The sequence below is a fragment of the Octodon degus genome, unplaced genomic scaffold (assembly GCF_000260255.1).
Source record: "Octodon degus isolate 3935 unplaced genomic scaffold, OctDeg1.0 scaffold00149, whole genome shotgun sequence".
Taxonomy (NCBI): Eukaryota; Metazoa; Chordata; class Mammalia; order Rodentia; family Octodontidae; genus Octodon; species Octodon degus.
In genome coordinates, this window is record NW_004524725.1 from 1,871,044 (window position 1) to 1,883,987 (window position 12,944).

The window sequence follows — 12,944 nt, forward strand, 5'->3', positions numbered from 1 at the left end:
ATCATAGAAAAGAAGACCAAAAGGAATTCTAACCTGTTTCTGACTCAACTGAAAAATAAGGCTGTCCCTGCAGGATGCTGTAGACAACTTTAGCACTGTTCCCATATGTTGGATCGTCAGCATCAGTGGCAGTGACTTGGACAACAAATGTGCCTGTAAAGACAGAAACATCAAGTGAAAACAAACGAAGCATTCATTATGCTTCTTAGTGTGTACACACACACACACACACACACACACACACACCCAAGTTTCATTTTGTATAAAGATATCTTCAATGAGACATTTGGTTAAAAAGCCTTGAATCCTTCACTGTGAAGGCATGCAACAATCATTAATAAATACTGGAAGGGCTGGGGTTCAAAAGAAGTAGAGGGGGTGACAATGACCTCATTTGGAACTGAGTCCCAATCATTTCCATAGCCAGGATTTGAATACATTGTTGCTGTAGTGATTTTTTCAAATTATTCACAAGTAACTCTTACATTATTTTGTACACAAAATTCATTCAGGAGCTGTCCAGCCAGGTGGCCCCTCGTGATGTTGCTAGCTAGCTTGTCACTGATGCTCTTTCTCTGGACTGTAATGTGCCTACAAGAAGGCACAAGGCAGCAATTTTATGATGTTAGAAACAGCAGCCTGAGGACAAAGCCTGCCCTGTTGTGTGATGAAAGTGTGGTGAATATGTACCTTGAATATTTATTGTTGTAGGGTACACGCTGTCGCGAATCCCTGCCCCTTACTTTGAACACGCTTATCCCATCATTCTTCCAACTCTCTGAAGCAGCTCTACCATCTCCTTTCAGGAGTGTCTTTAGTTATATGACTGTGGCTGCCTTGACATCCTAAGTTGATCGAAAGTGTTGATGGCAATTTCTGTCAAAAATATACCGGGGTCCTCATCTGCCTTATTCAATGGATCTGGCTCTGCACGGCTCCTTGCGCTTCCCTAAGGTCAAAATGACCATGAAGGTACACATTTTCAATTGATTGAGGACCTTCAGGCTGCTGTGGCAGTGAACCGGAGATGGTCAATGAAAGACTTTCAGAACTGCTTCAGCAAGTGGCAAAAATGATAGAGTAAGTGTATTTGAATCAAGAAGCAGTGTTTTGAGGGAGATTATTGTAAAAAATTTTAAAAAATGAAATGCACACAGTACTTTTTGATCATGCTTGTATAACTTAAAACTAGAAAGAAAGAGCTAGAATCCATACCAAGTAATGTACAAAGCCCTTCATACTTTTCTACTTATGTGAGGCCCTCTGATTAAGATAATTTTATGGCTAACTTTGATATTCCCTTCAGATAAAGAGTGAGTATACTGTTACAATTCTTCAATCTGTAAAAAGGGCAAGGAAGTTACATCTAGGGAATAGTAGAATTTTAAAATTGCTTTTATAATATCTGGCCAATTTCATTTATTGAACAAATGGATTATACTATGTCAAGGTTGAAGGATCTGGATGGCGCATCCTGGTTCATGAGGCGTAGCTCCCACCTTTGTAAAGGAAGGTGGGGAGAATGAGAGCCTTATGTGATTTTAGAGGATGAGCCAATAGAAGCCACAGCCCAAGTTCTTATCTGCATTGAAATGAAACTTGATCACTTTTGGTATATGCTTATGTAAATATTTTAGGTACCTGCTAGTTGCCAGATATTGTATTAGAGACTCTGCATCTGTTTTTTTATTTAACATTCATAATAACCCTTAGGAGTTGTCATTTATTATTTATTTTTTATAGAGACAGAACTGGAGGATCAAAGGAATCAGGATCAGAGAAATAAAGTAATTCGCCCATGGCTACGCTGCTAGTTATTACTGCAGATAGTTTCAAATTTAGATCTGTTTGATACCATAGTTTATTTTTTGACCTCCCTATTATTGTTCTACTCTCTTAATGTAATTTTGCAAAGAGCCTTTGTATATCATAATGATGGTATATACATTTATAATATTGATTAATAGCAACATTCTTGTGCCTGCATGCAAAATGGGAGAAAGCCTTTTGTCAATGAATGTTACTGCCGGCTAGCCCCAAATATTTGTCATACATATGTGATTCCATAGTGGTCTTGACAGTGGACTTTCCCCTTGCAATTGCTTAGTGCATAACCCATATATTGGCTATTCTGGATGATCCCAGTGACAAGACTGCCGTCCATCAATTCTTCTGCCTTTTACCTTTTAAAGGAACAATACTATGTTGCCTAATAAACTTTTCTCTTTAAAGAATTCTAATTCATCTTTTTGCTTTGATGAGAATGGTGAGATTCTTCTCTAACAAAACCAAGTAGCTCAGGGGCGGGGGACGGAGAGCAAGTAGTTGAGATGTTTCCCTTTTGATTTCTCACCCTGCTGTTTATCAGACCCTCATCATTACAGGAAATGCTGTTTTCTTATCTTTTTTTTTTTTTTTAAATGTATTTAGTACAGGGTCTGCAGGGTCTTAATATGTAGAGTGGACTCATAGTGATCCGCCTGTTTTCAGCCTCCCAACCCCTGGGATTACAGGTGTGTGCCAGCACGCCCGGTCTCAATCTCTGTCTCAGCGCGCCCTGGAGGGGGGCCCGCATGGCACACAGGGATCAGACCCGGCCGCTGCTCTCTGCCTAAGCAGGTGCTTTAGTCTGCTGAGCTATCTGGAGGGCCCAAAATGCTATTTTCTGAAACAAGATGAGACTAGGGTAATTTTAATCAGCACTTATGTACTTATAAAAAAAATGTGGATTGTTTGGAAATACTCTGCCTTGGGGATACAGCAGTCTAACTTCTTTCAGCTCAGCAAATGTGGCTCAGAGGACGCATAGAGGAGAATCCCATGGCAGGAATCCCATCCCACTCACCGACATCAGACATTTCTGGAACAGTAGCTGTGTAAACCTCCTTGGTGAATATCGGTTCATTGTCATTGATGTCATGGATCTTGATGATGAATTCAGACTCGGGCTCGACAGGTCTCCCTGTCCTTCTGTTAATAGCTTGTGCTCGAAGGATGTAAACCGGTTTTTCCTCCCTGTCCAACCTTTTGGTGGCCTGTATGTCGCCAGTGTTTTCATTGATAATGAAGAGATCTCCTGCTCCATCTCCTGAAAGGATATATTTAAGTGATCCATCTCCTCTATCCTGGTCTGAATGTAACTAGTGTAGGAAAAAAAAAATTAAAAAAAGCAAAAGTCAAGCATGTGATCCTGAATTGTTTTTGTGTTTATGTTGCATTTTGTGTTAATTTCATTCAATGCTTTCCAAAAATATACAGATTTTTTATTTACATAACCCATCAATAACAAATAACATCAGTTAATAAACATGTCCTCATAATCATGGAATTTTCCAGACTGAAATGAAGTTTGAGAAAAATTTAGGGATCTTTGTTTTGTAGAGGGAAAAGCTTTAAAAGCCAGAGCAACAGTAAGGGGCCTACGGATGCATGAGCTTTGCCGGGATGAAGTTTTTTCACGGCAGCACTCAGGGTCTGCTTACACACGTTCTCCACACTCGGATGCATGCACGCCTACTGGACAAATGATGGTCCTGCAAAAGGACTTTGGTTTCTGAGTCGGAGACAGCCAGGTATATCCTGCCTCTTGGTGAATACAGGGAGCTAACCCATCTCTTTGGATTGTTAGGATGGAGACTATAATTCTTTTCCTGGGGAAATATGATGTTTACTCATTTATGAAACTTAACTCAAAGCATTTGAGTGACATCGTAAGTGTTGCCATGAACAATGCCTTCGGAACCATCTTCCTAGGTAATTTATGAGATCGGTTGGAAGAATGATGTTTGACATTCAGATTTTAGTATATAATAAAAACGGACCTTCTGAGATACAGAGCCTGGTGAACATTGAAATGGTCTGCACTACAAGGTAGGGAGCTCCAGGCTCCGAAGGATAATCAGCAGTAGAGCGGGTCCTTAGCAAGGGCTGGAGGGAATGAGTGGTAGGCTATCCGGGAAGTGCAGGGTGATGGCCTAAACTTGGAGAGGCAGGCCGCGTTCCTCTTAAAGATCATTGCCACAGCACTGAGTTTCTGTTGTCTCCTTAATTCTGTTTTTCATATCTAGCAAAACTTTAGGTCTTCAGATAATCTAACTTTCTTCACCAATTTTAAGAGTGTTTTTTTTTTTTTTTGTTTGTTTTTTGTTTTTTGTATTTTAGGGAAGGATCTACAGGGTGTTCAGGGTTTCACTACTAGATTGGACTCATAGTGATCCAAGAGCTGGGATGACAGGTGCATGCCACCATGCCCAGTTTCAACTGCTGTCTCAGTGTGCCCCAGGGGGCGGGTCCAGCACCCCAGGCTCTGGGATGGAACCCCTGGCCTCTGTGCCTGCTTGCAGGTGCTTTAATCCATTGAGCTATTTGGCCAGTCCTTTTTGGTTGAGGAAGACTTTTTCAAAGCCAGAGATAGAGGCACCAGGAACACAGAGACAAGTTAGTTGTAATAGGAAAGCTGCTGGTCTATCTTTTTTTTAGTTCTGCTGAAACAGAGGAGCTCTGTTACCACAATGAAGGCAGCAGGTAGAGCAGCTCTGTCCTCTTGACGGATACTGCACAAGATGCTCAGTGGAGTGTCCACAAACATTTGAGAAGGACTCCCGGGGGAAAAAAGAGTCTTAGGAAATTATCCAAACAATCTTTTGTAAGACACACCTTTAAGTGCGTTCTGTGGAGTATCATTCACCTGGAATGCAGAGAGGAAGGATCCTGTGGTCCAAAGAATTTGCAGCTTCCTTGGTTTTTTTATTTTTATTTTTATTTTTTAACCGTGTCTAATGCTACACGGCTACAGCTAGTTACTTGCAGAGTTTGGGAATGAGAATATCATTCATACAATTAGTAGCTTTGAAAGCAATTTGGCAGGAATAATGGAAGATAAATGTGAATGGGGAGGAAATGGCTTAGAAGTGAGACAAATGCAGTACGAAATGTGAAGCAAGAGCGCTCCCTGATTTGGGTAATGTGACATGCTAAGGGAACCTTGAAGCCATGATGACACAGAAAGAGCCTCTGGGGAAAGTAACTTTCCATTGTCAGCTCCTAATGAGTGAAGAGTACTTTTAAAAAGCTATTTCATTAAGTCAGGAGTAAAGCAACGCAACTGGCCTGGCTGCGCTTCGGATCCCTGCTGCAGGCAGGGCAGCTCTGGTCAGCAGCTCGGTGCAGTGTGAGGTGCCACACGCAGGTCCTAAGTGTGGGTCACGTTCCTTCTCTTTGCCTTCCCAAGTGTAAGATGCTAACAGCTAATTAATCACCCCGGGCCAGGGTGCTTATCAATAAAGCAAAGATAATAAGAGCTACACAACAAGGCTGTTGGGAAGACCTAATTAGACATCGTATACAAATGCCACACTAATTGTTACGTGAACACGTAATGAAAGTACAATATGTGTTTTATAAATTACAAAACGCCTCCCAACTTAAAGACTTTGCTATGGTCATTAGTTTTTAGTTCATAATCAGCATGTTTTTGCTCATGATTCTGACTTTGAGAACTTTGTTTTGAAGATTTGCAAAACTGAATTTTACTAACGCCCCATATCTCTAAGGTAAAATCTGTTATCAAGAGCCGGTATCCTTCTACCTGGTGGCAACTGCTACCTTTCAATGTGATTTATTATGTTCTGCATTCCACTAGATTATAGACTCTCTGTGGCCGGTTCTTTCATCATTTTCAATATGTAATTGTTGCACACTTAGTAGGTGAATATCACATCTGGTCACAAGATTTATTCAGGTAAAAGTAATCAGAAACTTATTTTTAGCTGTCAGGAAAGACCATTTCAGTGACTTATAGAACAAACACCCCAGACAATATCGAGGAGCAGAGGAGATGCCAAAGAAGAGTGGGAGCTGGGATTGGGTTTGCAGATCAAAATTCTGATTTATCAATATTTGAAAACTAGTGGGAAAAAACACATCTCTTCACTCAAGCATTGTCTGATAACAAAACAATTTAACCTCTTCCCCCCACTGAGCCTTATCTGGGTATGAACCAGCAGTGTTCACAGCAGAAACCTCTAAATGCCTCCTTTCTGGGTCCCCACTTTCTTCCCCTCTGCTGAACTCCCCTGGAACTGGTTCTTTCCTCTCTTCTTGGGGAAAAATGAAACAGAAGGTATTGGTGCCCACGAAGGCAGTGGTAACAGTCAGACATTAGGGGTTTATTGAGCAGTTAGATTTTAATTGGAATTTTTTCTTTTGGGATGTCATTCATCAAGGCCACTGTAAAAGACAGAAGTTAAACAACAACAAATAAAAGGTTGGAGGTGGCCCGAGGCATGTTCTTACTAATTTCAGTTTAATGTAGCTGTTCCATTAAGGTTAATCATCTGGTTCACTTTGAATGGTGCACCATCAAGTAAAAATATTTCCACTCCCCTCAGACAGTCACACCTCTCTTGCAGTGGACAGGATGCTTTGCTGCTGTGTCTGTAGCACTGTGTGCCAGAAGGGGCTCTTGGTCTGGCTCACTTTTTCTTTTTTTTTTTTTTAAATAAAAACAAGCGTCAGGGCCGGGGAGATGGCTCAATAGAATAAGCACTTGCCTGGCAAGCCCAAGGGCCTGAGTTCAATCCCTGGCTCAGCCAAAAAAAAAAAAGAAAGAAAGAAAGAAAGAAAGAAAGAAAGAAAGAAAGGAAGGAAGGAAGGAAGAAAGAAAGAAAGAAAGAAAGAAAGAAAGAAAGAAAGAAAGAAAAACAAGGGTCTTGGCCAGTGACACAGGAATCTGTGGCTGTCATATGGTTCTCTGGAGGGCCTTACCAGGTGGTGGTGGACTCTTTGCCTGTGGTGCTGTGTATCCTTGGGGGGCATAGTTTCCTTTTTCTTGCTGCATGGACCAGCCTCCAACTTAATTTTGCATTCCATTCATGGGTATAGCATTAATTATATAGATTTTTGGTGATCTATGAAGCCAGCTAATGCTGCTCTTTTACTCTGACTTCCTATGTGTCACTGAGTCACTATCTGAGTCAGTGAGCAAACAGAGTGTTCTAAGTGTGTGTGTTGTGGAGACAGAAAATGGCCTTTGCAAAATCTTATATAGAGGGTCGGTCAGATGGCTCAGTGGACTAAAGCACCTGCTTAGGCAGAGCGCAGTGGCCAGGGGTCAATTCCTGGCATGCCGTGCTGGCCCTGAGCCTGGGTGTGCTGAGACAGCGATTGAGACGGTGTGGTGGCACATGCCTGTAATTCCAGTGCTTGGGAGGCTGAAAACAGGAGAATCACTATGAGTCCGATCTACATAGTGAGACCCTGTAGACCCTGTCCTAAGCACAGAAAAAAAAAATCTTATCTAGATAGCACACATCAGTACCTAGGACAGACGGAAAGGAAATTAGGGAAACATGTGATGCTTAATTGAAGCAAATGATTGAATCACGACCAATATGTTGATAAAGTGTGGTATGTATGACGCAGCCCTGTAGGTTAGTAATGAGAGCTAATCTAAGGTGTCATAGGACACTCGAGGACAGCTGTGATGAAAATATGCCAGTAGTTCCACCTGGGGACATGGCTTTAATACATCCCTTCTCTGATTCTTCCATAGTAATTAATGGTTCAGGAAGGCTTAAGGATTTTCAGCTTTTTCATCAAAATTTCACAGTGTAGTATGTGGGAATGTGAAGAGGGAGACTTGGCCAGGATCCGCTTGTTCTGCCTTTTATTCCCACAGAATGCAGAGTAAGTGTGGCAGAGCCTGCATACTCCAGACTGGTGAGGAGCATGCCTAAGAGGACACAGCAAGATCACAGAGCGAACGAGGCTTGGGCCTCAGAATAACCTCCCATCTGACCTGCTTATAATACAAAATCATGTTTTTGAGGGTTTTTGTTTATTTTTATTGTTAATGTAGTTCTGCCTTTACCCTCTCTCCTTCTCCAAGGGCAGTCTCTGGGGCAGCAGCATCACCTGGAACTAGACAGAAATCCGTATTCTAGGTCTGCCCTCCCTCCAGCATAAGATGCTCAGGGGGTATCACCAGCATTGTGTTGCAAAAAGCCCTCCAGGTAATTCTGATGAGTACTCAAGTTTGAGAACTACTGTCTTACCTAGTAAAATCATAATAGTTAGAAGCAAAGAATTTTGGAGAAAGAGATAAATGCAAATCCACACTACACACTAGTCATGTAGCCTTGGGGAACTGTGTTAATGGCTCCATGTCTCTATTTCTTCATCCACATGATGAGATACTAATGATATCTAGTTTACAAGTAGCTTTCTCTGAAAATTAATAAAAATATATACAGAAAATGCTTAGTAGAGAAGCTAGATTGGAGAAAGCCTTCCATAAGTTTCTCTTACATTCATAAATAAGTTTTCAAAAAGATTTTGAAGTAGAAAAATTTAAGTATGAAATTCTTATGTTTCTATTATTCAAAAAATTAATGACATTTTAGTTTACATTTTGTTCTCTAGAAGGTAGTTTTCATTGCAATTAACCTTACAAATTAGTCCTCTTCTACCTCTGTCTGAAATGTTGGTGCCCCTTATGCCTGTGTCTTAGGTCTTTGCTGTCCACGTTTTGTATATTATCCACAAATGAGACCATCTGTTTGTTTTCATAGGCTCATTATCCATGGGCCAGCAATGCCCAAAGGACAGAGCATTTGGGCATAAACCCAGGATGGACCATTTCCCCAAGATCGGTGATCAAGGATATGTTCACCTTCCAGGCAGGGCTCTGAGACCACTGACATCCCAGTGGTCTCAACAGCACCTTCTCTCCAAAACATTCCCCTCATCTTATGTGTCTCAACTGTATAAAAGCCACCTGCACATCCTGCTAGACCCTCCGCTCTGTCATCACCCCCACCCTCAGTAAGCCTCTGACTCTTGTCATTCCACCTCTCACATATATCTAATTTTTCCCAATTCTTTTGATACTGACTTGTTCCAAGTCACCACTTCTCATTGCTGTCTTCCAAATACACAGGCAGGTTTCATCAAGTTAATTTTCCTTTCTGTTATTAGACCAACTTAAATATAACTCCAGTGCTGAAGATGCTGCTATCTTCCAAACAAATCCTTCAGGGTCTCCTCTTTGCTCCTGGGCTGTTGCTCTTTAATCTGACCTCCAAAGACCATACGGTCTCTGTGCCTTCATCAGTCGCCATCTCACTTTAATTCTCTTTTGTGTACCTCTCTTGTTCTCACAGTTTCTCAAGAATGCACTAGTCTTTCCCTTATCTATGTCTTCCACATGTGGTCCCCTTGGCATCAGGCCCTTTTGGCATCCTTACCTGGTTAATCCAACTCATCTGTCAGGTTTGATTAATCTTTATCTCCACAGGGAAGCGTTCACTAAGCTGTTGGACTAAGTTAGATTCTCCTATGTACTCCCAATTCATTCCCCATTGGGCCATTTTATTTTTTTATGACTTGTTTTACATTTGTTTTTCTAGCTAGATCACAAGTCCATAAAGGAAGGCACCAGATCGGTCTACTTCTGTATTCTCAGCACCAAACATACTGGCACCTTACAGATCCTCAATAATTAATGGTAGCAAAAAATGAATGAATAGTTGTAAAGATTAATACGTATATGACATCAATGACCAATACATTTTTTGGCATGTAACACCCAATCAACAAATCTCAGTGTCCTCCATGTCCTTTCTTGCTTGACTTCAGGCTAACTAAGTCCAAGAATATATATATATTTCTGAAGTTCCCCGATAATGCAGCGATCACTACGAAACGCTAGGCACACATCCTGTCTGAACAATCCGAGGAAGTTATTCAAGCTTTGCCTCACTGAATGATTTTCTTTTATAATCATTTGAACATTAATACAATAATAAAATCAATTTGTACTGGTTACAATGCAAATTATTTATAAGTGATTAAGAACAGATTAGTTTAAATCCAGTAAGTTCATAGATCGTTGCAAATACTTTGAGTGTTATATCAGAAATCACTTGTTGATGCTAAAAATGTGGCAAGACTTCGTTGCATCACGTTTTGGGTATCAATCTATTGCACCAAAAGGGCTCCATTTCACAGGAAGATCGTTCTGTTATGGAATAGCTGTTAACTAAGACCATTTAAATGTTTATTGGCTTGAAGAGTTGCATAAGGCAATCCAGAAAAGCCATTAATATCTACCTTTTGCAAACTTCAATTTAGTCTTGGAAACACTGAGCGGTATACTCAAAAATATAGAATAAAGGCATTTAGCCACTTGAGTCCTATTGTTACATGTTAGAAATAATAGGAGAAGCTGGAAAACAACATAGGAGGAATCCGAAAACTTGGATGAGATGGAATCAGGGAGTGTGCAAGCTCTTTGATGGGTTAGCAAGACTCCTTAGAGCAATTTAGATTACAGATGGAAGAAAAATGGTTTTGCGACCAATGAGCACATGGCATGGTTTCAATGCTCAGCATGGGAGAAAATCAGCAGAGGCCTTGAGTGTGTGCCTGGGGTAATAAAAGCCATATAGCCAGCAGAAATAGAAACGCTCCTTCCCTTGAGGTGCGGGGTCGTACATTTGCAGCCTCTTTATTATTTTTTATGGCTTTATCACTTAAGACTTAGTCCCATTGACTATTTGGAACTTGATGTAGGTTGTATATTGAGAAAAAAATTACTGGAATACAATAAAGTCTGCCTGATCCAATGATCCAGTCTCTATAGATAACTCTTCTAGACTAATCTCAGTCTTCAGTTTTCCTTTTCCCTGTTTCTAATCTAGTCCAGAATGACGCCTAGATATTTGAAAGAGAAAGATCCACATGGCTTGAGTTAGTGGGAAACTTGGGCACTTAGTGGGAAACTCTGCCCAAGAGCAGTCCAGTGACTTCATCTCTAGCCAGTGGAGCTCAGCTGTCACTTTGCTTTGTGGTGTCTATGGTTTTGACAGGTGCAATAAGGATTCTGCACAAGGTGGGTAGCTTTTCCTGCCTCCCCCACCAGCATCATGTACCTCCTCAGGACTGGCTGTAACTTCTTTATGCCTGTGGCATCTGGCTTTGTCCCTGCTAAGTCTCATCTATGTGACCGATCCTCTCTCCTTCCAAGAGAGGCCCTGGAAAGCTACAGGGAATGAAACAGGGATTCTCCTCTACCACCTGACTGTCCCAAGGGGAAATAGGAAGACCCTCTCTCTTCCACCTGTACCTCACAGGCTTGCTGCTGCTCCCAACATGGGCTCCAGTGAAATGTGTCTCAGGCAGGAGTCTGCACTGTGTGCTGACAGTCAGGAATGTGAAATCTCCTGACTTCAGGAAGGCACAGCGTGTGAGTTCTGGTGGATGGAAAGCCAGTCCCCAGCACACAACTAGAGAAGAGAACAGGGGTGGAAACATGCTCTGCAGTCCGGAGGCTGACACAGCTAGTATTTGCTGGCTATATTTATAAATGAGATTAATGAATTTTGCTCGGGCTTATTGTTTGATATGTTTGAAAGGATTCTAAAGAACCTAGAAAATCTTTTTATTCTCTGACAAAAGTGGGGTAAGGCTAACTCCGTATCCTATATACTGTCTCCATGTTACCATATCGCTTATGACCAGAAAAAATATTTTCTATACATATAAATACCTTAATTGATTGTTATAACAGTTGAAATAGTTTATTGCTTTCCATGACAAATCATTTGGTGATCATTCTGGCTGAGATGTGGGGAAACGGTAATACTAGATATTTGTTAAGCCCACACAATGGACCAGGAAATGTGTTGAATATATCACATAGGTTATATAATTTGTTACTTATCATGACCTTGTTCTTAATTTCTTTTAACAGATAAGGAAACTGGGTCAATATAGGAGCTTATTTTGCAATGTACACTATAGGGAGCAAGATTTGGGTTCAGGTGATTGAATCTATTAACCACAAAACAATTTTTTATTTTCTTGCGGAGTTTTACAGTTAGTTCCATGCACATTCATTAAAGACTTATGCCAAATACTGTTTTAATGCTGACTCACACATATCTATCTAATTTATTGTTTTTCAAACCTGTGCTTATTGACATTTGGGGCTGGGTAACCATTTGGGGAGTTAGCCTGTGCCTAGAGGATGTTCCACGTCGTCCATTGGTCCCTCACTGTGAGATGCCACTACCACTTTCTCAAGATTGGACAGCCAAAAATGTCTCCAGATGTTGTACTCCGGCATCACAAATTTGAGACTGTCATCTTCTATTATCTATGTGTCTGTCCACCTGTCCATCTGTATATCTATCATCCATCTATCATTTATTCATGTATCATCTTTTCTTCTTCCATCTTTCTTCTTATTCTGCACCTTCTAACTTTCAAAGTGCACTTGAATAGCACCATGAGAGGGTCTGCATTTGCAGAGATTCACATGACCCCACTCAATTCAATCTTTTATCTTTTGTTAGATTTAATAACCATTGAAATAGACCTTGTGTTATATGGAGGCGAATTTCTGAGGAAGTGCTAAAAGCGAAAGAATTTTAAGTCTAAACGTAGAAGAAATTTATTAATTCCCTTGACATTCATCTTTTACACTCAATACTTTGAATTTAATGTCAGAAGTACCAGACTAACTATTAAATGAGAGAAACTAAAGTGCTATAAAACTTGTGGCAGGCAGAGTAATGGTTCCCCCCCAATGATGCCTAGGCCCTAGTTCCTAGAACCTGTGACTATGCTACTTTGTGATGCCAAAGGACTTCATACAAATGGCTGAGATAAGAATGCTGAGATGGATTATCTAGGTGAGCTAGTGTAATCATAAGCATGCTTTGAAGAAGTAGAGGACAGATGATGTCTGAAGATGTCTGATAATAAAAGGAAAGAGAGAGAGAGAGAGAGACAGACAGACAGACAGAGAGACAGAGACAGAGAGACAGAGAGAGACACAGAGACAGAGACAGAAAGACAGAGACAGACACAGAGACAGAAACAGAGACAGAGAGTAGACACAGACAGAGAAAGAGAGAGAGAGAAAGAGAGAGAGAGAGAGA

At 40.9% G+C, this 12,944-nt stretch overlaps 1 protein-coding gene across 1 annotated transcript in view; it reads right to left on the bottom strand.

The window, feature by feature from the left end:
* The window catches only part of Cdh6 (cadherin 6), a 141,687-nt gene that overhangs the window by 30,513 nt on the left and 98,230 nt on the right, over positions 1-12,944 (bottom strand). The window contains exons 3-4 of the mRNA XM_004642295.2: positions 2,846-3,140; positions 34-153 (exon numbers count right to left, since the gene is read on the bottom strand). Of these exons, the coding sequence (XP_004642352.1) occupies positions 34-153; positions 2,846-3,140 (415 nt within the window). The remainder of the gene's footprint in view (positions 1-33; positions 154-2,845; positions 3,141-12,944) is intronic.